General features: G+C 41.6%; 1 protein-coding gene and 1 long non-coding RNA gene across 3 annotated transcripts in view; one reads left to right on the top strand and one right to left on the bottom strand.

Moving 5' to 3' along the window:
• The window catches only part of LOC122555871 (uncharacterized), a 70584-nt gene extending 62794 nt beyond the window's left edge, over positions 1 to 7790 (bottom strand). The window contains exon 1 of the long non-coding RNA XR_006313382.2: positions 7630 to 7790. This is a non-coding gene — a long non-coding RNA (uncharacterized LOC122555871). The remainder of the gene's footprint in view (positions 1 to 7629) is intronic.
• Positions 7791 to 8142: 352 nt separating this feature from the next.
• Positions 8143 to 27222, top strand: part of afap1 (actin filament associated protein 1) — a 281923-nt gene continuing 262843 nt past the window's right edge. For both annotated transcript variants that reach the window (XM_043698382.2, XM_043698373.2), the window contains exon 1: positions 8143 to 8278. In XM_043698382.2, coding sequence (XP_043554317.1) covers positions 8236 to 8278 — 43 coding nt within the window. In that variant the 5' untranslated portion in view covers positions 8143 to 8235. The remainder of the gene's footprint in view (positions 8279 to 27222) is intronic.

Below are 27222 nucleotides of genomic sequence, written 5' to 3'. Positions count from 1 at the left end.
TCAGTTAAGTATGGGGTGCTGCATTTTGGGAAAGCAAATCTTAGCAGGACTTATACATTTAATGGTAAGGTCCTAGGGAGTGTTGCTGAACAAAGAGGCCTTGGACTGCAGGTTCATAGCTCCTTGAAAGTGGAGTCACAGGTAGATAGGATAGTGAAGAAGGTGTTTGGTATGCTTTCCTTTATTGGCCAGAGTTTTGAGTACAGGAGTTGGGAGGTCATGTTGCGGCTGTACAGGACATTGGTTAGGCCACTGTTGGAATATTGTGTGCAATTCTGGTCTCCTTCCCATCGGAAAGATGTTGTGAAACTTGAAAGGGTTCAGAAAAGAACTGTAAAGATGTTGCTAGGGTTGGAGGATTTGAGCTATAGGGAGAGGTTGAATAGACTAGGGCTGTTTTCCCTGGAGCATCGGAGGCTGAGGGGTGACCTTATAGAGGTTTGCAAATATATGAGGGGCATGGATAGGGTAAATAGGCAAAGTCTTTTCCCTGGAGTGGGGGGAGTCCAGAACTCGAGGGCATAGGTTTAGAGTGAGAGGGGAAAGATATAAAAGAGACCTAAGGGGCAACTTTTTCACTCAGAGGATGCTACGTGTATGTAATGAGCTGCCAGAGGAAGTGGTGGAGGCTGGTACAATTGCAACATTTAAATATCATCTGGATGGGTGTATGAATAGGAAGGGTTTGGAGGGATTTGGGCTGGGTGCTGGCAGGTTGGACTAGATTGGGTTGGGATATCTGGTTGGCATGGACGGGTTGGACCGAATGCTGTACACCTCTATGACTGTGACAGCTTTGCTAATACCAATATTCTTGTGTATAATTAGAACTAGAATTAGGTTTATTGTCATGGCTACTCAAGTACAGAGCACAGTGAAAGATTTACAATGTTACCCCTTACAGCTCCATCTTAGGTACAAAGTACCTAGGTACAAATCTTAGATACAAAAAAAAGAAAAAATGTTGCATTACCTTACAGTGATTCATAGTATAAATTAAAAAATAAGAAATACATTCAAAGGATAAACATTTCAGTCAGATAAACAGATTACATTACATTGCGGTAGATCTGCATAGGGGCTTCTGCATGTGGTTTTACCAGGCTCACAAACTGTCCCCACCAGTCCCACAACAGTCCCCGATACGCACTATGCCCCTAGCCTGCTTCGCTCTAGTGCTCAGCCACTCCAAGGTAAGTTTTAAATAAAAACACTTTAAAATCTTAGAAGAGAGAGGATGGTAAAGAAAAAAGAAAAAGCGGATGGATAGACTAGCCCCAGGCTGAGAAGACTGGATGCTGCCTACTCTGCCACCATCCTAGCAAAAAACAAAATATCCTTGTAGATGAAAGTGGTCGTGGATTTGAAAGGTGCTCTCTAAAGCTCTTTGACGAATGTCTATAGTGCATCTTGTAAATGGTACATACTGCTGCTACTATGCGTTGGTATTGGAGGGAGTGGGTTGTTGTAGATGTGGTACCAATCAAACAGGCTGCTTTGTCCTAGGCGGTGTCAAGCTTCTTGAGTGTAGTTGAAACTGCACTCATCCAGGCAAGTGGGGAGTATCCCATCACATTCCTGACTTGTGCCTTGTAGATGGTGGATGGGCTTTGAGGATTCGGGAGGCGAGTTTACTTGCTGCAGTATTCCTAGCTCTGACCTGCTCTTGGAGCCACTGTGTTCATATGGTGAGTCCAGTTGAGCTTCTGGTCAATAGTAACTGCGAGTGTCTTGATAGCGGGGGATTCAGTGATCGTAATGCTAGTGAATATCAAGGGGTGGTGATTAGATTGCCTCTTATTGGGGGTGATCATTGCCTAACGTTTGTGTAGCACAAATGTTACTTGCCACTTGTCAGCCCAAGTCTGGATATTGTCCACGTCCTGTTGGACGGCTTCAGTTTCTAAGGAGTCATGATTGCACAATGTACAGCACCAATCATCAGCGAACATCTCCATTTCTGATCTTATGATGGAGGGAAGGTCATGGATGAAGCAGCTGAAGATTCTCCTTATCAGCTGGGAGGATAGGCATACTAACATCAGTGTCTTTGAAGGAGCCAACAGCACCAGCATTGAGGCCATGATCATCTGAAATCAACTCCAATGGTCGGTTACATGTTAAGGATGCCAGAGTTCTGACTGCCAAAGCAAATCACTTTTGCGCAGTTCAAGGAAGGCACTTGAAAGACAGGAAAACAAAGGCAGTAGTTAAGAGGCTCCTTGAATGCTTCCCTTGAGAAATATAACATGGACGTCATTGCATGGGAGACCCTCATTCTGAAGAAACCTTCTTGGAGGAAACTCCAGTATGAAAGGACAACGATTTGAGAACACCAAGCAGTCAGTCAGAGGAAGTGCAGAAAAAGAACTGGATAAAGGAATGCCAATGATCTCAGGCCAAGGACCAATTCCACCTCCCGGACATAATTCTAAGTGTGTGGTCAGTGATCTGGCTCTAAAGTCAGATTCATTAGCCACAACAAGCACCTACAGAACACATGACCAGTGACAAAGAATTTCCTAAGTGGACAATCATACTCATTAGCAAATGAAGACAGAAGCAAAGTATTTGTTCTTTTACCTGTCATTTCCTTATCGTCAACGGTTAACTGCTCCATACTCACTAGGTAAAAACAATAACTGCAGATGCTGGAAACCAGATTCTGGATTAGTGGTGCTGGAAGAGCACAGCAGTTCAGGCAGCATCCGAGGAGCAGTAAAATTGACGTTTCAGGCAAAAGCCCTTCACCAGGAATAAAGGCAGAGAGCTTGAAGCATGGAGAGATAAGCTAGAGGAGGGTGGGTGTGGGGAGAAAGTAGCATAGAGTACAATAGGTGAGTGGGGGAGGGGATGAAGGTGATAGGTTGGGGGTGGGGGGAGGGTGGAGTGGATAGGTGGAAAAGAAGATAGGCAGGTAGGACAAGTCATGGGGACAGTGCTGAGCTGGAAGTTTGGAACTAGGGTGAGGTGGGGGAAGGGGAAATGAGGAAACTGTTGAAGTCCACATTGATGCCCTGGAGTTGAAGTGTTCCGAAGCAGAAGATGAGGCATTCTTCCTCCAGGCACCTGGTGGTGAGGGAGCGGCGGTGAAGCAGGCCCAGGACCTCCATGTCCTCGGCAGAGTGGGAGGGGGAGTTGAAATGTTGGGCTACGGGGCGGTGTGGTTGATTGGTGCGGGTGTCCCGGAGATATTCCCTAAAGCGCTCTGCTAGGAGGCGTCCAGTTTCCCCAATGTAGAGGAGACCGCATCGGGAGCAATGGATACAATAAATGATATTAGTGGATGTGCAGGTAAAACTTTGATGGATGTGGAAGGCTCCTTTAGGCCTTGGATGGAGGTGAGGGAGGAGGTGTGGGTGCAGGTTTTGCAGTTCCTGCGGTGGCAGGGGAAGGGGCCAGGATGGGAGCGTCAACGCTCACTTATTTACTCATTTCCTTATCAAATATCAGTAGACGCTGCTGTGTTTTACATTTCCAGCTAGCTTCCTCTCATATTCTATTATACCTCTTTATTAATTTTCTATGCACTCTCCAATCTGACCTGTCACTTACATTTGCACAATCAGCAACATATTCCTTATGTTTCCTTTTTTTAACCTTCTTAATTAGCCATAGATTGTGGGTCCTCACCTTAGATTTTTTTTCCCTTATAGTAGGAATATATTTATTTTACGTATGCTACAATATCCCATAAATATCTGCCATTGCTTTTTTATTGATGCATCCTCTTGCGTTGTTTTCCAGTTCAGATCAGCTGGCTCTATTTTCATGCCTACATTGTTGTCCTTATATAATATTAAAGTATTAGTCTTAGATCCACTCTTCTCCCTTTCAAATTAGATATATAATTTAATCATACTATGGTTACTGCTATCAAAGATTGCCTTACTTTGAGGCCATTAATTACTCTGTCACTAAATTTCATTTTAGTTTAATCTGCCCTCTGGTTGGATCCAGGATATGTTGCTCTAAGAAATAATAGTCTGAAAACTATTGCATGAACTTCTCATACAGCTGACCATTGCCAATCTGATTTTCAAGATTATATGTAGATTCAAAATACAAATGATTTCTGCTGCCTTCTTGTCACAATCATCCAATGTTTCTTCCTGTATATCATCCTAAATTTCATCCTAAATTGTGATTAGTTTTAGGGAGTCTGTAAACAATTCCCACTAGTGATTTATTTCGCCTACTATTCTTTATCTTCAACCAGTCATTCGACATCCTCATCTCCTAAACCAAGGTCACCTTTAACTATTGCATTGATTAACATTGGTACGAGTCCAACTTTACCTAGCTTCCTATTCTTCTGGAATGTCACAAACCTCTCAAAATTCAGGACCCAGTCCTTATACAGCAACATCTCCATCTTGGCTATCTGTCATATATATTTACTGCATAATGAGCTGTTTATTTGCTGTGACTGCTGCACACCTTCACATACAGAATTTGAATTTGTTAAGTCAGAGACTTGGGGAAGGAAGGATGATGGTAAATGTAAATTGATCATTGTATTATTGTACAATTGGTCTAAGGGGAGTTGTTGTGACAGTAATGGAATTGAAAGGGTTAATCTGAGCTGCATTGAAGTTCTGATATATAACACAGCCACTGGATAGAGTGTCCAGGGTAATTTAGGAACTGGTAAGCGCAGGCCTGTGTAACCGCAGTTGCAGAGTCATGACTTCCACTTGTCATCTTGCAATCATGACAATGCAACCTGTATATAGTTACTACTACGTATTAAACTTTATCATGTTTGCTAAGGTAAGCCCCTCTTATGTTGAGATTTATTTGTTCTTTAACACTAACCACTCAAAAGCCCGAGATGAGTACAACAAGGAGGGTCAACTTGATTGAATTTTTTTGAAGAGGTGATTAGGTAGTTGACAGCAATATTTTTGACAGTCTACTAAGACTTTGTTAAGGCTTTTGATTAGGTCCTGTAAGGGAGATTGATAGCATGGGTAAAAGCCCATGGAATCCAAGGAAATTTGGCAAATTGGATCCACAATTGGTTGAGTGGCAGGAAGAAGAGGGTGATGGTTGAGGGGTATTTTTCCAATTGGAAATCTGAGGGATTCCACAGGGGTCAGTGTTCGGGTTTATATAATTTTTTTTAGACTTAAATGTAGGAGGCCTGATCGTTAAGTTGTAAATAACACAAGTGGTGGGGTGATAAATAGAGAGGATATCATAAGACTGCAAGACAAGCTGCTCAGATAGGTTGATCACTGGCAAATGGAATTTAATTGGGATAAATGCAAGGTGATGCACTTGGGCAGGATACACAAGACAAGGGAATACATTACCTTAGGAAGCACTGTAGATCAGAGGGACTTCGGTGTACATATATATCAGGACAGGTGGATAAAGCGGTTAAGGAGGCATTTGTATAATTGCCTTTATTTGTCAAGGCATAGAGTTTAAGAGCAGGGAGATTATGCTGGAACTTTATAAAGCGTTGGATAGGCCACAGCTAGAGTACTGTATGCAATTCTGGAATTCACTTTATAGCATGGGAAAAGATGTAGGAGCAATTTACTGGGATGGTGCTGGGCTGGAGAGTTTCAGTTATAAATAGAGATTTGACATCCCGGGGGTGTTTTCCTTAAAGGACAGGAGATTGAGAAGGGACATTATTGAAATGTATAAAATTATGAGGGGCATAGACAGGAAGAAATTTCTCGCCTTGGGGAGGGTTCAATGACCGGGGCATAGATTTAAGGTAACAGGCAGAAGGTTTAGAGGAGATTTGAGAAAAAAACATTTTCACCCAGTGAGTGGTGGGAATCTGGAACTCATTGCTGTACGGATGCTGGAGGGAAAAATCTCCAATGCATCTAACAAGTGTTTAGATGTACATTTGTGATACCAAGGCATACAAGCCAACGGGCTAAGTGCTGGAAAATGGGATTAGAATATTTTTAGGTGTTGCTTTTGACTGATGGAGATATGATGGGCGAAAGGTTGTTTTTCTGCTTGTAGATGTCTATGACTCTATGGTTGTCATTCTACTCAAGGTACCCAGTCCTTACCATCAAAACTGCAAAAGTGTGGAATTCAGTTCCTGTAATACAAGTTATTTTCCACAATGATAACAACTGCACTCTAACTACACTATTCTATCAAGTGGATTCAAGGTTAACCTTGCAAAATCACAGAAATTTGAAGCACAGAAACAACTAGGCCAAATAGCTAAAGCTTATCTGGTGCACATAAATCCAGTCCGAAGTCATCAGAATTTCACAAACTATTCACAGACCTGACAGTGTTAAAAAGTGTGGCACTGGAAAAGGAGGTCAGGCAGTATCTGAGGAGCAAGAGTCGATGTTTCAGACACAAGTTCTTCAGCAGGAAAAGTACAGTGTCAGCAGAGCATCAGAAGGATGGGGCCTCAACCTAACCACAGGAAGGCCAGTGACACAGAAGGGGACACACACCAGACCTTGTTATCACATAATCTGCCATTACAAACTATCTGTTGTTAGCCACGAAGAGTCTCCATTAACAGCTATTCACCCACCCTCATTATCGACTCCTTTGTCTGTCCAACGGTTCATCTCTCTCTTGGGGCTCTATCCCTACCTATTGTTTACTACTTATCCCTTCCCTCCAGCCTAACTTCTGCATATAAACTTGACATTTTCCTAGCTACCATCAGTTCTGAGGAAGGGTCACCAGATCTGAAACATTAACTCTGATTTCTCTTCACAGATGCTGCCAGACCTGCTGAGCTTTTCCAGCAACTTCTGTTTTTGACACAGAAAGGGACATAGCCATTGCTGAGAGCTCTGACTGATGGAAGAGCAGTTTGCCAATATCTTGAATGTGGTGCAAAAATATTGACATATCCTGATGAGGGGCTCAGTTTAGAGGTCCAGATTGGTATTAACTGTGATAAACATACATTTTTTTTGTGATGATATCATCTTTATGCGGCGCACTTTGCCAGGTTTAGTGGCTTCCTGGAGGCATGCAGATCTCTATGACCAAATGAAATATCAAAATGCAGTGGTATCAGGTTGCGACATTTACACTGGGAACAAAAGTCTGCAGATTTTAATCTGCGGTTTATTCAGACTGAGTTGGTATTTCTTCCCATATAAATCATCTTAACCCGACATACTGTTCACTCCCCACCCCACAACATTTAACATTTTTTTCAAGTAACAGTCTCATCTTTCTTTTTAAAATAACTTCATCATAGGTTATGCAGCAGAGGATTGCAGACTTCAACAATCTTCGTTGTGAAGAATTTGTTCAAATCTACCCAATTCGTTTCATGCCCTAGACCACTGGGCACACTGTTTTAACATTTATGTTTACTTTTTAGATTCCTTCCATAATCTTGAACAAAGGATCAGTTGACTACACTTTTTCATAATTTTTAAGCTTTCACCCCTCATAGCATCCTAATAAATTTACACGGCACCTTTCCATTGCTATAAAGGATGCTAAAATTGTACTATTACGTATAATTGAGGCTCAATTAAGGCCTGGTATAGATCCATCACGACCTCCTTGATTATGCACTCCTTGTTGCTGATCACAAAACATACTGCATTCAGTTCCTCAGAGTATTTCCATCATTCTCGCCTTCTTATTGCACATCTTATTTACCTCTCCATTTGCTTCTTTTGCATGTTCTGCCACATTTCAATGAACTGTGGATTTGCTCAAGTGGCTCTACCACAATTTTTCATTTATGCATTAGTCACTAGATTTGCTGAGGCCTGACACACCTCATGGGACGAACATTCAGTCTTCACCACAACAATGAAAGTACCGAATGTAGGACTGAGCCTTGCAACCCAGGAACCGCACCTTGTCTGGGACCACGGTGATTGGGCAAGCTGTTTCCTTTCTCGCGTTATCATTGGTTCTTTGGCCCACGACCAAGACGAGCGGCGTGTATTTTTCTCACTGATTGGCTGAAGGTTTTCGTTCCCTCTGATTTGTTAATGGATCTATCAATCCTGGCCCCTAGCATTGTTACGCTGGCACTCCAGGTCTTTGCCGATGTCTATTGGTGAGCTTGAAACGATTAGAATTGCTGATTGGGTAGTAGGGCCTGTCAGTCATCCGGTGGGTCTTGACAGATGGCGGGGCGGCAACAGGAGAGCGAGTGACTGAGAGAGCGTGAGGCCAGGAGCATTGAGCGGAATAAAGTGAGGTGCTCGTTACATTGCAACTCACTGAAGACGTAACTGTGTTGCACTGCCAGACATGGAACAGAAAAAACAACTGGAAATGGAAACATGCATCAAAGGTATGCTTCACAGGAGCGCTGCGGTGTACTGCCTGAGAATCACAGTTTGGAGTTAAATTGCATTGTACCCTTCTCTTTCCCCCCCCATTAACTGACAGATTCAAGCATGATCAATTCAGTCGTTTTTAGACACTACGGGTAGTATGAAGTACATGTGCGCAAAGAAACGGCCAAAGCCGACTTCAGTTATTACGGTTTCGAGAGAAAGGGAAAGCTGTAATAGCACAGTTTGACTTTATTAACTCTTATGTATTTGCACGTACAAACGCTTTTCATTTCTATGATCGGAAGATTCCAGGCAGGGTTTCTAAACATGAACGAGAATGGTTATTGTTAATATTTGTGATTGTTTCAGCTGTTGAGCTAAGTCTTTTTAGTCATTTCCAATTTAGGGTATATCTGAAATATTTCAAATGGTATTTTATGGTCCGTGGTGCAAATCAGGATCGTAAAAGAAGACTAGTAAACTCCTTGACGCGTTTGATATTTGGATTATATTGTATTAATTTTCACTTTTCATTACAGTTTATCAAATGCTCATTGTTGACTCGAATTACATTATTGTCAGTTAACTCAGAACGATTAAATAAATTGCACGGTGTAAAGGGACGTAAAGAGAGCGCTTGACAGCCAAACAAAGCATCTAAAGGGTGGATTCTACATGATTTATTGTTCGGAAGGTAATGATGTACAGATTCAATTCCTGTGTTGCTTATTGTGTATGCTGGTCACGCAGGGAATTACCCAGGGGAGAGAGGAAATCACCTGCCCAGAGGGCAGTTTTAAAACACTATTGCTTAGATTCCCTGTCGTATTTCTCCTGGTCAGGGAAAGTGTCGACTGTCATTCAGATCTGTCCTAATCAATCTCACAAACTCTTATTAAAACACATTTTTGTCTTTTGAATTAATGGGTATATGGTAATAAATGTAATCATTTTTGATCTTTAAAACAATTATCTTCTGTGGGAAAATATGAGTATTTAGTCCCTTTTTTTAGGTTATAATAACATTGATTTTTCAATGTTCTATATTAGCTAATGTAAGATTCACACTTGAGAAAGATTGAAAAAGAAGTGTTTCCCATGAAAGCAACTAGATAGCTGGATTGGTTGCACAAAGATGATCCTTGTGTGCTGTAGATAATTGCATTGCAGCAGAAAGTGATTAATCCTATGCCTGTGGTGGACCAAGAGAGACAAAAAAGATAAACTGTCTTTTTGCTTTTCTGGGGAATTGAGGCAATTGTTTTATTACTCTTTACATTGGATTTATTTGAGTACAGTGAGGTATCTCATGCATTTAAGAATATTAATGCATCCACAATACAAGCTATATACAGGATTTTGCATTGTTGCTCTGATATTGAGGACTTTGAAAGGTAATGGAAAAATTTGGTTGGCTTGAGAAATTCAGCACAATGGTTTGGCATTTCCATAATGACATACTTGCATGCAACCTGGATGTTGTTGAATCTTCAAACCCATCCCCATTGATGAGGGCAGAGCAGTAGATGTGATCTATACGGACTTAAGTAAGGTGTTCAACAAGGTTCCCCATGGGAGACTGATTAGCAAGGTTAGATCTGATGGAATACAGGGAGAACTAGCCATTTGGATACAGAACTGGCTCAAAGGTAGAAGACAGAGGGTGGTGGTGGAGGGTTGTTTTTCAGACTGGAGGTCTGTGACCAGTGGAGTGCCACAAGGATCGGTGCTGGGTCCTCTACTTTTTGTCATTACATAAATGATTTGGATATGAGCATAAGAGGTATAGTTAATAAGTTTGTAGAAGACACCAAATTACAATGGGTCTAGACCAGATGGGCCAATGGGCTGAGAAGTGGCAGATGGAGTTTAATTCAGATAAATGCGAGGTGCTGCATTTTGGGAAAGCAAATCTTAGCAGAAATTATACACTTAATGGTTAAGTCCCAGGGAGTGTCGCTGAACAAAGAGACATTGGAGTGCAGGTTGATAGCAGGTAGATAGGATAGTGAAGAAGGCATTTGGTATGCTTTCCTTTATTGGTCAGAGTATTGAGTACAGGAGTTGGGAGGTCATGTTGCGGCTATACAGGACATTGGTTAGGCCACTGTTGGAATATTGCGTGCAATTCTGGTCTCCTTCCTATCGGAAAGATGTTGTGAAAGGGTTCAGAAAAGATTTACAAGGATGTTGCCAGGGTTGAAGGATTTGAGCTATAGGGAGAGGCTGAACAGGCTGGGGCTGTTTTCCCTGGAGCGTCGGACGCTGAGGGGTGACCTTATAGAGGTTTACAAAATTGAGGTGCATGGATAGGATCTTTTCCTTGGGGTGGGGGGAGTCCAGAACTAGAGGGCATAGGTTTAGGGTGAGAGGGGAAAGGTATAAAAAAGACCTAAGGAGCAACTTTTTCACGCAGAGGGTGGTACGTGTATGGAATGAGCTGCCAGAGGAAGTGGTGGAGGCTGGTACAATTGCAACATTTAAAAGGCATTTGGACAAGTATATGAATAGGAAGGGTTTGGAGGGATATGGGCCGGGTGCTGGCAGGTGGGACTAGATTGGGTTGGGATATCTGGTCGGCATGGACAGGTTGGACCGAACGGTCTGTTTCCATGCTGTACATCTCTATGATTCTATAAGTGAAACTGTGTACTTATGCTGATACTCTACAGCATGCTTTTCACGGCTTTGTTCTCTGATGCCTATGATGATCTTGCCTTTGGAATTACACTGCATTAACAGGAAGCTGCTCAATCTGAGACCATTCCAGGCAAATGCCAAGGCTATCATGGATATATCTCATGAAATTCTGTTTGCTGATGGCTATGCATTAGTAGCCAGTGCAGAGCTGGACACACAGTGTAGCATGAACTTGTTTTCCAATGAGTGTGACAACTGTAGTGTCAAAATCAGCAAGAAGAAGAATAATGCATAGCCACTGTTCCAAGACAGCCCTATTTTGGGACCAAGTTTTCAGGCCATGACCAAAATCTGCCAGCAGCTGATAAGGTTACTTATCTCAACAGCACTTTATCTTCTGCTGTCTGCATGGATGATGAGATGCATGCAAGAATTGGCCAAGCAACAATAGCCATCAAAATCAGTTTAGGAATGAAGAAAAGTCTACCCACAAACTGGAAGTCTGTAGTGTAATAGTCCTGCATACCCTACTTTACCAATTTAATGTTTGGACCCATGTCACAATGTTCTGCTGAGAAGCTCAATCACTTTCACTTGATCTGCTTACAGTTGTTTCTGAAGAGTAGATGGTACAACAAAACACAAGATGCGGAAGCGTTCACTGATCTGGCCTGTCAGGCATCAATCCTAAATTATGAGAGACACAACTAAATTGGGATTGTCATCTAGCCAGAATGACAGTAATTGCTTACCATAGAGAACTTGAGTCTGGGGATACACCCTTACAGTGGTCAAAGTAAATGTTACAAAGATGATGTGAATCTTCATTTAAAAGTTTGATTTCAACTTTGAGTCCTGGGAGAAGCTGGCCCAAGGTCATTGCATCAGGTGCAACAACAATGAAGTCAGTACATCTTTCATGGAAAATGAACACCCATCGAAGGCAAAGGGAAAATGCAAGCAGAAGACCTCCCGAGTGAACAATTCATCCAAAACTCAATAGTCTGCAGTATCCTGTCTTATTTGTAGCAGAACCTTCCAAGGGCACATCAGCCTTGACAATTACCTGTGTAACCACTAGAATCTTAGCAAACACTATACATAATGAATACAATCCTCTTCATTTCCAAGAACAAACACTGGATAAGCTCTGCTTAAGGGGGAGCAAAGCACCAAAATGCCTTTATTATCTGCTAGTGCTTACGTACTGAGTGAACCTTTTGTTATTTAAAACATTTATTACCTGTTTTATATAAGAAGTGATATTATTGCAGATTTCTCTTTACTTCTGGTAATATAGGTATCTCACCCCTATTCTTCATGACCATTTATACAAAGGAAAAGTATCCAGATATTAATTCTGTTTTAATAGGGTGATACATGACTAAGGATTCTGGATTAGTGGTGCTGGAAGAGCACAGCAATTCAGGCAGCATCCGAGGACAGGCAAAATCGACGTTTCGGGCAAAAGCCCTTCATCAGGAATATGACTAAACCTACCGGCAGGAATTTTTTTAATGAATACCATGAAAAACTTCATTCAGAGCAGAGCAACCGGTAGTCTCCCTGACGCTCCCAGCTACAATTTGGTTGATGCTTTAAGATCAGTGCAGAAAGTGAACTTTCAATGATTGAGATACATGTAGCTCAAATGTTCACAAGCAAAAATGCAGACGAGTGCTTCCCACACTTCAGTAGATTATTTGTTTTCAGCTGCCGATAATTGGTGGAACAAATGATTTGGTCATTTGCTTCCTTTAGTGGCCTGTGAGAGTACACCTCCATTTCCATAACCTGGTTCATCTGTTGGATGTATGTTTTGAGTATGGCTGAAAAAGCACAAGGTCTGGGGAGACGTTGTTACTTTTGAAATGACAAATGCTATTTGTGGTGATTGTCAGTTCCATTTGTGTATCTTTATACTGTTGCTTTCAAAGAGGCTCCATGATCTCAGTGTAACCAATGAATTTGTGATAATAAAATGTCAAATTGCATGAAGGTAGGTTGTATTGATGAGGCAGGGATGCTGCAGAAGGATTTGGACAGGTTAGGCGAGTGGGCGAAGAAGTGGCAGATGGAGTGCAACAAGTGTGAGGCCATGCACTTTGATAGGAAGAATAGGGGTATGGACTATTTTCTAAATGGAGAGAAAATTCAGAAATCTGAAGTACAAAGAGACTTAGTCCTAGTGCAGTTTCTCCCTAAGGTAAACTTGCACATTGTATTTGAGTCTGTAGTTAGGAAAGCAATGTTGTCATTCATTTCGAGAGGACTAGAATATAAAAATGGGGATGTACTTCTGAGGTTTCATAACGCTCTGGTCAGACCAGATTTGGAGTATTGTGAGCAATTTTTGGCCCCATACCTCAGGAAGGATGTCCTGGCCCTGGAGAGCGTCCAGAGGAGGTTCATGAGCATGATCGCAGGAATAAAATAATTCACATATGTGGATCATTTGAGAACTCTGGGGCTATATTCGATGAAGTTTAGAAGGATGAGACAGGATCTGAAATTTTCAGAATACTGATCAGCCTGGACAGAGTAAACATTGGGAAGGTGTTTCCGTTGGCAGGACAGAAGAGGACCTGAGGACACGGCCTTGGTAAAGGAGAGAGGGTTTTTTTTTTAGCCAGAGAGTGGTAAATCTGTGGAATTCATTGCCAGAGAAGACTGTGGAGGCCAGATCACTGAGTATATTTAAGACAGGTGGATAAGTTCTTGATTGCCAAGGGGATAAAAGGTTACAGGGAGAAAGCGGGAAAATGGTTTTGAAAATCCATATCAGCCGTGATTGAATGGTGGAGACCCGATTGGTCAAATGGCCTAAGTTCTGCTCCTATAACTTATGGTCTTATGGAATATCGTTGACCGGTTATAGGTAGGCCTTTCTCCAGCTGCACTGATTCTGCATCTGAACAAGTTAATGTTGGATGGTGGGGAAAGTGCATTAATCCTTCTAATAGTAAAATTGTGTTGTACATGCTGACAAGAACTATTGATGATAAATTTCACCCATGGAAGGGACAGAAGACAATATTGTGGGAAGGATGAACGTCCTGGCAAGACTGAAAAAATCTTTTCGAATGTGTTAGTTCCGAACTTAGTGGGACATTGGTTGTACTAAAACACACCATCACGAGTAACAAAAGCTTTAACCTATTTGCTTTGCTTTGCTTTGCTTTTCTATGCCAGTATTATCTTAAAAATAGACCAATTATATGTCAAACTTGAAGACTGTGCACCCATAATATTTATTTGATCATTGGGTAGAATACATGTCCATGGTGACTCAGTGGTTAGCACTGCTGCCTCACAGCACCAGGGATCCCAGGTTCAATTCCAGCCTCTGGCAACTGTCTGTGTGGAGTTTGCACATTCTTCACGTGTCTGCGTGGGTTTCCTCCGGGTGCGGCAGTTTCCTCCCACAGTCCAAAGATGTGCAGGTCAGGTGAATTGGCCATGCTAAATTACCCATAATGTTAGGCGCATTAGTCAGAGAGAAATGGGTCTGGGTAGGTAACTCTTCGGAGGGCTGGTGTGGACTTGTTGGGCTGAAGGGCCTGTTTCCACACTGTAGGGAATTAATCTAATAGTCTGTTGACTGCCTTAATCAACATACGGTTGAAATTTGGCAAATTTGATTCATTGACTAAGTTTGATACCCACAGAGATATAATTAAGCATAATCAATACTGTCTCTATTTGAAGTCATTTCAGCTTCTGAGACTTCAGCATAGACTGTTAACCTTCTCTCATTTTGTGAAACTTGCAGAAATTATACCTTTTATGGGAAGAGCATGACAGTATCCCCTAATCTGTTTAAAACCAGTAAATAAAGGACTTTGGGTTTGAAGCCAAGCTTATTGAACAAGTTTACTCTGATAAAACCTCTTTACCATTCTGGCTTTATAGATTGTGACATTTAGTGTGACATTTTCATAGGACATTCTTGTTATTGTTCTCAAAACTACAATAGTCAAGTTTGAAGACTTTGTTTGTTTCTTGCAGGAGTGAGAAAGTATTATTTTGGAGACTGTCACTTCGTATAGATACTTCTGAGGTGATGATAAGAAGCAACACTGAGATGCCCATAGTCTCAACTGACTGATCTATAAAAAGTTAAAAATCACACAACACCAGGTTATAGTCCAACAGGTTTGTTTGGAAGCACTAGCTTTCAGAGTGCCATTCCTTCATCAGGAGTTGTGATTTTTAACTTTGTGCACCCCAGTCCAACACCAGCATCTCCAAATCATGATCTTTAAAATGACCTGATGTTTTACTGGCTGTGATGGTATGCACATACCACTCCTCACATTCAGCCATAGTTACCTCCAAGTGGCACACTGAACTTTTCTTTGCCCTGTCTACCTTTTGCACAGTGGTTGGCTTAAAGTGGAGAGTTACATTTTTGTTTTCCTCAAGCTGGATCTTGTATTATCAATAGATAAGTACTTCTAGAATTTGTGCATGTTTCCTATATATGATTAGGAGTTTTGTTCAATGCTTTAACATGTCTGCTCGCATGGTTCTTGCTTTTGGTGTAGTGTCTGTTTCTCTGTAACCATAACCAGCTATGTTTCTTAAAGCAAGTGCACAGAACACTTAATTACGTACCAAACAATTAAACAATTAAATTCTACACCTATCAGTTTCCATCCAGCTGCTGACAACCGCATTGGCTTTTATGGCATCACATTTTCAGAAAGAAGCAACTACATTAAAACACACGACTACACTTCTTTTAGCTGTGAAATGCTTTGGAAACTCCTTAGCATTTGAAATGTGCTGTGTGAATAGGACTATCTTTTGTTTACTCTTGGTAGCCAATGTTTTTTTTTTATAATAGACACAAGACTTTCCTTGCAAAACTTTTGGTAGACCTAGTGCAGCAGGTCAGGCAGCATCTAGGGAACAGGAGAATCGACGTTTCGGGCATTAGCCCTTCTTCAGGAATGAGAAGGGCTCATTCCTGAAGAAGGGCTAATGCCCGAAACGTCGATTCTCCTGTTCCCTAGATGCTGCCTGACCTGCTGCGCTTTTCCAGCAACACATTTCCATCTCTGATCTCCAGCATCTGCAGACCTCACTTTCTCCTTTTGGTAGACCTATCCAATTAATCTCACTCTTTTTGGTCTTTCTTTCCTAATAACCTAATATATTTTCTTTGAGTCAAGAAATTTGCCTAACCCCTCCCCTTGTTCAGAAATCAATTTAATTTCAAACCTTATCTCTGATTTCCTAAGCAGAAGCACAAATCTTCTTCACTCCATTGAATTGCTGACATATATTTAATATTGTGCACTCTGTATCCAGCGCTATCTGTATGTCATCCAACAGTGACCTGTGGGGCATACCACTTCCAGATGCTCTGTAATCTTGCTCTGGGTTTTTACTAGTGTTGGTACATAATTTTAGTACAAGTCTTCTGTGACATACTTTATCAAAAGCCTTCAGAAACTTCATATGCACTATATTTGCTGCATTCCCAAATATGATTGATTGAATGCTTTGTATCAGGATCATGCAGAAACAGCCTTTGTTTATTCTTATCAGGTTTTGAAGTTAAAGGAAAAACTGCTGCAAATATGCAGTTATAAATTGAGAAAGGAAAGGAAACTCTGTTTTGCAAAGAATGTGACAATGCATTTATTTGTTGTGTAAATTTAGGAGCATTGAAGAAATAAACTTTGTTTAATCTAAATGCTTAAGTTTGGTCCTCTTAATGTAAACTAACTTTCCAAACTGATAGGATTTGGTAACAATGTCCCAGCACAATTGCACAGTGGCATTATCCCTAGCTCACATTTATTACCATTGTTACAAGAATTGAATGCCTGGTATCTGTAACTGCAGACTTTCACAGTCTTGCATTGTATATCTAACAAATCACTGATTAGGAATGCAGATAAGTTCACTTCAAATGAACAAACTAATGGCCTCAGATACTGTTAGATGGAGCTTGCAGTCTGGATTATCTGGTCTTGAGGTTTCTGTCTGTGATGTTGGGATGAAATAGGAATTTTGTTTGCAGAAAATTTGTTGCTACAAAAGCTAGATGAATGAAAGTAGGAGCACAACTGAGTGGAAGAGGTCAAACTCTGGAAAAGTGCATTGCTCTCTGGCTGGATTTCAACTATCCTACTCCGGATCAGGAGGGAGGTGGAAAGCTATTGTCCTCTGCACTGAATCAGCAAAAGGCCTGTGCCATTTTTAGACATGTAAAATGGGGTTAAAAAAAAATTCTAAATTTCACAGCTGGAGAGGGGAGATTCCAAATGATAAATGACCTGTGGGATATAATTTGCGGTAATTTATTTTAGCAGTACTCAGAGTCATAGAGATGTACAGCATGGAAACAGACCCTTCAGTCCAACCCATCCATGCCGACCAGATATCCCAACCTAATCTAGTCCCACCTGCCAGCACCCGGCCCATATCTCTCCAAACCCTTCCTATTCATATACCTATCCAAATGCCTCTTAAATGTTGCAATTGTACCAGCCTCCACTACATCCTCTGGCAGCTCATTCCATACACATACGTGAAATAATTGCCCCTCTGCGTGAAATAATTGCCCCTTAGGTCTCTTTTATATCTTTCCCCTCTCACCCTAAGCCTATGCCCTCTAGTTCTGGACTCTCCAACCCCAGGGAAAAGACTTTGTCTATTTATCCTATCTGTGCCCCTCATAATTTTGTAAACCTCTATAAGGTCACCCCTCAGCCACTAACGCTCCAGGGAAAACAGCCCCAGCCTGTTCAGCCTCTCCCTATAGCTCAGATCCTCCAACCCTGGCAACATCCTTGTAAATCTTTTCTGAACTCTTTCAAGTTTAACAACATCTTTCCACTAGGAAGGAGACCAGAATTGCACGGAATATTCCAACAGTGGCCTAACCAATGTCCTGTACAGCCGCAACATGACCTCCCAACTCCTGTACTCAATACTCTGACCAATAAAGGAAAGCATACCAAATGCCTTCTTCACTATCCTATCTACCTGTGACTCCACTTTCAAGGAGCTATGAACTTGCACTCCAAGGTCTCTTTGTTCAGCAACACTCCCTAGGACCTTACCATTAAGTGTATGAATCCTGCTAAGATTTGCTTTCCCAAAATGCAGACCTCGCATTTATCTGAATTAAACTCCGTCTGCCACTTCTCAGCCCATTGGCCCATCTGGTCCAGATCCTGTTGTAATCTGAGGTAACCCTCTTCGCTGTCCACTACACCTCCAATTTTGGTGTCATCTGCAAACTTACTAACTATACCTCTTATGCTCGCATCCAAATCATTTATGTAAATGACAAAAAATAGAGGGCCCAGCACCCATCCTTGTGGCACTCCATTGGTAATAGGCCTCCAGTCTGAAAAACAACCTTCCACCACCACCCTCTGTCTTCTACCTTTTGAGCTAGTTCTGTATCCAAATGGCTAGTTCTCCCTGTATTCCATGAGATCTAATCAGTCTTCCATGGGGAACCTTGTCGAACACTTTACTGAAGTCCATATAGATCACATCTACTGCTCTGCTCTCATCAATTTTCTTTGTTACTTCAAAAAACTCAATCAAGTTTGTGAGACATGATTTCCCACACACAAAGCCAATGTTAACTATCCCGAATCATCAGTCCTTGCTCCTCAATACACCTGCAGCTTTAGCAATCTTCCCTGTCTTCCCACTTCAGAAACTGTCACATTTCTGAAGCTATTATGTAATTTTAATAATTGATAATTAAATTATTTCTTAGTACAAATCCCAGGGATGCTGCAATGAACATTTTTTAATTTTGGAAATTCTGCATATATTTTTTGACATTGAACTGACAACTGCAGATATTTCCAAAAGCTAACTTTATTTTGCAACTCCTTGATAGGACAGCTTTACTTTTGATGTCTCAATGGAAAGATGGCATCTTTGATCGTACGGTTCTCTTTCTGTGTTGCACTCCACTATCTGACTTGAATATCAAAACCAAACTAAAAGCCTTCCAGCCATTCACATTTTTTAAGCAAGGAACTTGGGAGGCTATGAGCAACAGTAATATTGACCTGTATTTTCTCTGGAATGCAGAAGCCAGTTGAGGTGATACTACTTTTTGAATTAGTGCACTCAAACAATAAGGTTTCTGTTGACCTACACCACCACTACCTCCAATGGCAACATGCCTGTAATAGTTTTTTGACAAACTGAGGAGTTGAAGTAGTGGAAGCAGATGTTTGCTAGTTTAATGTAGATTTCTTCACCTATTATGAAGGTAATGGTCCTTGAAAAAACATAATTACTTGCAACATCAAAACAGTTTTTATATTAGTATTTACTTAGATTGGATTTGGGGAGACAGGTCTGGAATTGCTGCAGTAAATGTGATTTCTTTTATCCTGGTTACGGAATTGTAGACCTGTTAAAATTTGAGTGTGTAATTCTGTCAGGCGAAATGAGCTGGATTTAATATTGTGAAAAACAGGGTGCTAGCTCACAGACATTTGGTTTCCTGAAATCCAAGGGAAAAAAACAAACATCAGTATAAAAGAGCTTGAAGTAGGTGCCTTTTGGTACTGGAACAATTGATCCATAATAAAAATTGGTCACTTTATAAACCAGCAAGAGGTGCAAACCACTTCCTGACTAACATACAAATGTATTATTAGTCACGCTCAACACATACAGAATCCAACTGCCACTTTGTGTTTTTGGGTAGATTCCATTGTTCAAAGAAAAAGCTAATGGTGAATTAATGAATGAATCAGCTGTGAGAGAGGGGAAGAACATTCAACATGTAGTGTGTAATCAAGTTTGATTTTATGTTTTAAAGCAGTGGAGAATATTTTCAAATTCAAACATGATGGATTGTTTTGAAAAAAGTGCTTTCAGTAAAATAGGATGGAAATTCTTTTTCATAAGAAATCTGTTTATTGAATGTCCATAATGGCCAGGTACTGACTGATCAGCATGCCAGTGTAGAATTGTAGGAGCATGGTTGTAACAGTGATAGTAAGAGCCTGCAGTTTTGTTTTTGGATGCAATAATTTTGCTGACATTGCCCAGGGAGCTGCCAAGAGGAGTTTTTGTGTACCCCATGAGATGAGACAATTTAGCGGAGTTGCTTTGTATGGGCTAATTGACTTGAACTTCTCTTTTATACTGTCTAATGATGGCCAACTTGGTATATTGTATGGGGCGGGGGGAATAAAGTAACATTTTTTTAAATGGTACCTTGAAAGATATAAATGAGACTAGTTAAGGAACATTTAACTTAAAATGTATCTAAACCGATTTTACAGGGAGAATTATTCCCAAATGTTTCTTTGTGTTACTACACTGCAAAGTCAGGACCATCTGCATGCCAAATGTTACAGAGCTTGCTCAAATAATGGTCTCAGCTGTGATGAGGCCATTTCTTCCAGACTGCTGTCGATATTGAATAGTGGTGAAATAATTTCCTGGTTTATTTTTGTAACGGCTTTTTCCAGAAAATCTGATTGGATAAAGATGCTTGAAAAAGACTGCTAGCCAATAGCATTTAATAGCAGCGGTGCAGTCATAACGTTTTAAGTTCAAGTAATGTTAAAGGAATCTGCTGTCGATTTAATGGGCTGCCTGCCTGGAGGGAGTGGCTTGGCCCAGTGTTCTAGTCATCAGTGGGAGGATAATTGGAACAAGTACAGGGAGGACAGAATTTATGGAAATTCTCTCTTGCCTTGTTGTTTGAGAGAAGTTCATGGTTACCGTTTTTCCCTAGCTTGCCTCATCCAATGTATGATCGTGTTTTAGGACATCACAATTTCAGGAATTCTTAAATTTTTGTTTTAAGATCTTCACCTTCCCATGTTAAATAGGAGGTGTAATGGAACCTTTTCAAGTGACCATTAGTTGGCCACTTATTGGCCTCAACACACCTCGGGCCAAGCAGGCTATGTGACACCTTCCCTGCTCACTGTAATATCAGAGACAGGTTGAGGTAGGAGAGAAAGTGGTGGGAAGAGGACACGCTTTTTATTTTGAGCTTCTCTTGCTTCAAATATACTAACATGGTCATAAAATGCAGCACATTCTTACCTATATTGTCACAGATGCACATGAGCTTCTGATTCCCCAGTGCCTGAAATATAACGTTTCTTGTGCCTGTCTTTAAATACATTCTTTATGTTAGTGTGCCTGCAGTCCCACATTTTGTTCCCCTGAATGTCCATTTTACTGATGCCAACTTCTTGTGAATTGTGCTTCTCTTTACTCACTGGGCGGTAAAGCCTGCAGCCACTTGGGTTCAAATCTCTGGAATTCCTTGCCTATAGCTTTCCGTATTGCATAAATAAAGACCGGCAGTTTTCCTAAGTATATATTGGGTTCTCATTTCCAGAAAACACACACATTATAAAAACAGTGAAATGGGGGCTGCTATGTTTTCCCAGGTAATAGATACATGGGGAAGGTGAGGGGGTGGGAATAGGCCTCCCATGTGGTGGTAAAACCTGAATGTCATCCAACAACAACTTTAGCCGTCCCCCATTGTGGGCTTAAATGCTGTTGTGGCTATTATTAATCATATAATATCCCGACCTGCCTGGGAATTAGACTTCATAGTCTGGGGGAATCCTTGGTTGGGAACTCTGACAAGAATTCATAATGATGCCAACTGGAGAAGCACATTTCAGGATGGGTGTTACCTTTCATAAGTGTTTCATGTGATTTTTATTATGTAGCTCATTGTTTATGTCCATAATCTTTACTGAATGAAGGGCATGGAAGGGGCTTGGGAAAATGAAGGGGGCATAGGAACAATTGAGACGGTGTTGTAGGATGAGGCTGGATTATAGCCTTTAATACAAATAGGCTGATGCCTCAGAAAACCACAATGGGCCTTCTAACCAACCTGCCTCAGCAGACCCTTCTGCTATGGCCACATTTGGGCTGTTTTCTGGGTCAGCAAGCTCGAATCCATTGCCCCCCATCTTTTGTGGCATGGAAGTTGAGTATGCTGGGGCTATTTATATTGATGCAGTTCTGACAAATTCAGATATTTCCAAATAAATTATCTTGCCTTGCCAGCAAAAAATCTGGCCCAATATCTCTAACTTCTTCTGACAACTGTTACATTTAGGATGCCCAAGTATCATAAGCAGATCTCAAGTTTTCTTTTGACAATTTCAGACGCAATAGGTTGTAGCCTTTAGAGTTTCTCATTTTTAAAAAAAATGGTTGACTGGTATGCCGAGTATAAGTTGTGACTATTGGTACAAGTATAGGCAACTGCCATTTGAAATCTCAAAGCATTTTCTCTTTGTCGGTTACCATGTGCAATCTGCTATATGGAGGTGTGCCTTAAATCCTCATGTGCATCTTCTTGGCAACACCGTCAGTATCACCTGTTTGATTGCACCTGCTAACTAATAAGATGTGTATAATGGTAAAGTTACACGGATGTAAGTTTGCTCGCTGAGCTCAAAGGTTCGTTTTTGCACGTTTCATCGCCATACTAGGTAACGTCATCAGTGAGACTCTGGTGAAGCCTTCAGACTGAAAGCGAACAAACCTACATCCAGAAGCTCAACCTGAGCTACAAATCTTCTCAAAACTCATTAAACGTGCATTTCTGAGGTGACAAATTGAGACAGACACATACAACAAATATATAGGACTAAGGATTCCATCTTGGATACCAGCCATCATCTCTATGGAGTCTTCCCAACTCCATGATAATCCAGCTCACTATCTCTGTGTTGGAAAACTGGCATCACCTTTATCCAGTGTGGCAAAATAAAGAATACCAGCACCCTGCTTCTAAGAATGAATTAAGTAAGTTAATCATTATACCAGGTTAAAATTGTAAAATCACTTTGCTCTGATTTTGCTAACTTAATATTAATGGCTGTTATGTAGCATTGTTCCCTTTCCACCCATTGTTTATATCTGAAAGTATTCTTTTATTCATAACCTTGCATTCTTTCATCCTGCTAAGTCACAAATGGAATCTAACACTTAACTTTTTGATTTTAAAATTTATTGTCACTTGTACAAAAGTACAGTGAAAAATGTTGTTTAGAGCAGTACAGACAGATCATAATAAGTAAGGATGTACAGATCAAAAGATATTAGGTGGAGGCATGCAGGTAACATTGCATAGGGCAATCAAGAATGACCAACGTTAGCAACATTTATTTGAGGCTAGATAGTCCATTCAATAGTTTAATAATGGCCAGGAAGAAGCTGTCCCTAAACAAACTAGCACTGTGCAGGCCCTGTATCTGTTGTCTGATGGAAGAGGTTATAGGAGATCATTTAAAGAGTGCAAAGGGCCTTTTGATGTTTGTAGCCTTTCTGTGGCAGCAAGCTGTGTAAATGGAGTCCAGAGATGGAAGGTTGGCTCCCACGATGGCCTGGGCTATGCGCACCACCCTCTGTAATTTCCTACAATCCTGGGCAGAGAAGTTGCCAAACCAGGCTATTAAGCACCCGGACAGTATTCTTTTAATGGTGCATCTGTAGAAAGCGGTGAAGGTTCTTGTGGACATGCCAAATTTCCTGAGCTGTCTGAGGGAAAAGAGATATTGTTGTGTTTTCTTGACCTTGAAATTCCATGGGAAGATGACATTTATCAGTTATCGTCACTCCAAGGAACTTGATGCTCTCCACCCTTTCAACCTCAGTTCTGTTGATGTAGACAGGGGCGCGTCCTCTTCCTTTCTTACTAAAGTCAATGATCAGTTCTTTAGCTTTGCTGACATTGAGAGTGAGAGGTTGTTCTCCATTGTACTGTGTCACCACATCCACTATCTCCCCTCTGTATTTTAACTCATTGTTAGATAACTGTCTTACTACAGTGGTGTCGTCAGCAAACTTTTACAGATGGCATTCATTTGGAATTTGGTTACATAGTCATGGGTGCACAGGGAGTACAATACGGGGCTGAGGATGTATTCTTGAGAGGCTCCAGTGTTGAGGGTTATTGTGGAGGAGGTACAGTTGTCTATCTTCACTGATTTGCAGTCTATTGGTCAGGAAGCTGAGGATCCAGTAGCAGAGATCAAGGTCATGGAGTTTTGAGATCAGTGTGGAGGGGATAATAGTGTTGACTACAGCTCTTCCTTCAATGAGTAGGAGTCTGACGAGCATGTCCTTGCTGTCCAGATGTTCCAGGGATGAATGCAGGACTAGAGCTATGGCATCCACTGTGGACCTGTTACATCGGTAGGCAAATTAGAGGAGTTTGAGGCAGACTGGGAGACATCAGCTGATAGAGTTGACTAGCCTCTTGAAGCACTTCACTACTATTGAGGTCAGAGCCACTGGGTGGTGGTTATCAAAGCACATTGTGTGTGCTTTCTTAGATACAGGGATGATGGTGGTCATCTTAAAGCAGATGGGGATGACTGCTTATAGGAGGGAGAGGTTGAAGATGTCAGTGCATACCTCCACCATTTGAATGCTTAGATCCTGTGCAGACCAATCAAGTACATTGCTTTCCTTGGGTTGACTCCCAGGAAGTCCGATCTGACGTCCACAGCAGTGAGCGGGGGAACAGGTATATCCTGGGCTGTTGTAATAGGCATCACCTGAGGTATTCTGCTCAAACCAAGCACCGAACACATTGAGCACACAGAGGAGGGATGTGTCTTTGCCTGTCACCTTGCTCTGCTTCATTTTGTATCCCATAATGTTGTTTAGGCCTTGCCATAGGCAGCAGGAGTCTATTTAGGAGATTTGCTACTGCCTCTTGGCATCCTTGATGGTTTTGCAGAGATCATATCTAGATTTCTCATTGATCTGAGTTATCTGACTTTGAATGCTGTACGTCTGGCCTCCAATAGGGAGTGGATTGCCAGGTTTTTCCAAGATTTACGGTAGGGAGCACTCTGGCTTATTTGGTATGCAATTCTCTACACATTTGCTAATTAAGTCTGCAATGGTGATTGTCTACATTTTCCTCCAAATACTTGAACACAGTCCAGTCCACTGACTTCAAGCAATCTCAGAGACAGTCTTCCATAGCCTCAGACCAGCCATGTACTTCCTTTTGTAAATGGTCCTCCTGATTCAGCTTCTGTTTGTAAGATGGGAAGAGGAATGCAGCGCTGTGATCAGATTTTCCAAAGTTTGGGTGGGGATGGAGCTGAAGGCTTTGGTTGTGTAGCAGTTGTCCAGGATGTTCGATTCTCTGGTGGTGCTTTGGCAGCACCCTCCTTGAGGTTGGCCTAGTTGAAGTCAACAGCCACAATTAATTTGGGACCTCAGGGAATTTTGTCTCCAATGTTAGGGCATTCTCCACATTCACATGGGGTGGTATGTATACTGCTGTCAGAATGGCTGAGGCGGAGGGTGGCATGGTGGTTAGCACTGCTGCCTCTCGATGCCAGAGACCTGGGTTCAATTCCCACCTCTGGCAACTTTCTGTATGGAGTTTGTACATTCTCCCCGTGTCTGCGTGGGTTTCCTCTGGATGCTTTGGTTTCCTCCCACAGTCCAAAGGTGTGCAGGTTAGGCAAATTGGCCATGTTAAACTGCCCAGTATTCAGGGATGTATTGGTTAGGTGCATTAGTCAAGGGAAATGTAGAAGAGTAGGGTAGGGGAATGGAATCTGGCTAGGATACTCTTCAGAGGGTTGGTGTGGACTTGTTGAGCCAAATGGCCTGTTTCCACACCATAGGGAATCTATGATTCTTAGAACTCATGTCATAGAATACGTTGCATTACCTTACAGTAAAATGCTGTTACTACTAAGTCCGGGGCAGCAGCGGCTTGCCAGGAAGTGTTGATCAGGAAGCGTACCCCACCACCCTCTCCTTACCCGAGGATGCTGTGCGGGCCATGTAGTGTATGGAGAACCCTCAGCTTGGTGGGCGCAGTTGGGAATGGCAGGGGTGAGCCAAATCTCCATGTAGCAGGGCACCCAACAATCTGTTTCCTTTGGTAGATTAGTCCATACAGAGAGAATTACCAACATTTATGACTCCTTTTGGCTGCACATTATGGCAACTAGAAATTGTTAACACTTTAACCAGGCTGTGTCGTCTTCTTTCTTCAGTTTATAACAGTAATTGGAGAGAAGCAAGCACTGCTGGATACATAGCATATAACTTCTTATTGTTTCTGAATATTTGAGCTTTTAGGAAGGGATGATGCCCAAAGTTTGAAGATGGTGACACAGGAATGCAGGTGCAGATTTGTCACCACATTCTACTTTCCTTGTCCACTTCATACCTTGCATTAGATTGTGAAATCCTCATCACTTCCACAGAAAATAACATGAACTGTGTCTCTTCACATTGCCTGGTAGACATTCACCCTTTTTGTTTATCTAGACATACCCAGGAAAGAGACCGAGGAAAAGGGAGAAAGATCAGGGCCTTGTTCATCCAACAGTGCAGATTGTTCAGAACACTTTTTCACACACTTTGTTTCCAAGTGCAAGCTGAGATATATCAATTCTATGGGAAAGAAATGGTCCCAGGAGTGTAGACCGGATAGAATACGTGAATGATCATGATCAGTTTGTGGTGTAAGTTGTAAGGAAGATACTGCTGACTAGTGAGCCTGGTGATATTTCCCCCTCAGCTAAAATGCCTAGAGTTACAAATCTCAATCTCGTGAAGTACACTTATACTTGAGTGTAAGTAGCAAGATGTAACTGGAGATGGTAGACAGAGCTAAAGGAACAGTCCATTATCCACATCTGCAGCTTTGCAGTCAACTCAGGCAGATCTGCCACATGAGCTCCCATGGATTATTGCTTACAGTTAAGTTTGCATTCAAGCTGTTGCACATATAAATATTGTGTTGTCATAATTTGGAAATTACTTTGAGGTTGCCTGAAAGGGAGCTGTGACAGTTAGTATGCCAGGGGAAAGTTTCAGATAGTAGAAAGAGAGGGTGGGAGGCGTGATGGAGAAGATGTACCCAGAACATTTTTTAACTGCATTTGACAGTCATGTAGGATCTTCTGTAATTGTAATTTTTTTAAAACAATATTCTGGGCAGGAGAAGATTGCCCTCCAAACTCTCGAGTCTCCAGTTGGGCCAAGTGCAGGCAGGAACGTCTGAGATGAGGGGTGATGAGAAAAGAAGGGGGTCCATTTACCCATGGCACAGCCTTCCTCTTCCAGTAAACAAAAATAAATTACATTTTTATATCCTGTTGGGAGAGATGGAAGAAGGCAACTTCATAGTCAGTGGCAGAAAGGTGATCTGGTGAAGCCTTTAACAGGAGTAAAATAGTGTCAAAATAAGTGAGGTGGAAGAGTTCTAAATCTGAATCTTTGCTCATGTCCGTGCAGGTGCTGATTCGAGTTGTGTCCTCTCTAATAGAAATAACGCTGA

The sequence above is a fragment of the Chiloscyllium plagiosum genome, unplaced genomic scaffold, assembly GCF_037043375.1.
Source record: "Chiloscyllium plagiosum isolate Xiang-an unplaced genomic scaffold, Cpla_swu_hap1 HiC_scaffold_1, whole genome shotgun sequence".
NCBI lineage: Eukaryota > Metazoa > Chordata > Chondrichthyes > Orectolobiformes > Hemiscylliidae > Chiloscyllium > Chiloscyllium plagiosum.
The sequence above is the reverse complement of the archived record's forward strand: the minus strand, read 5'-3'. Positions and strand labels throughout refer to the sequence as shown.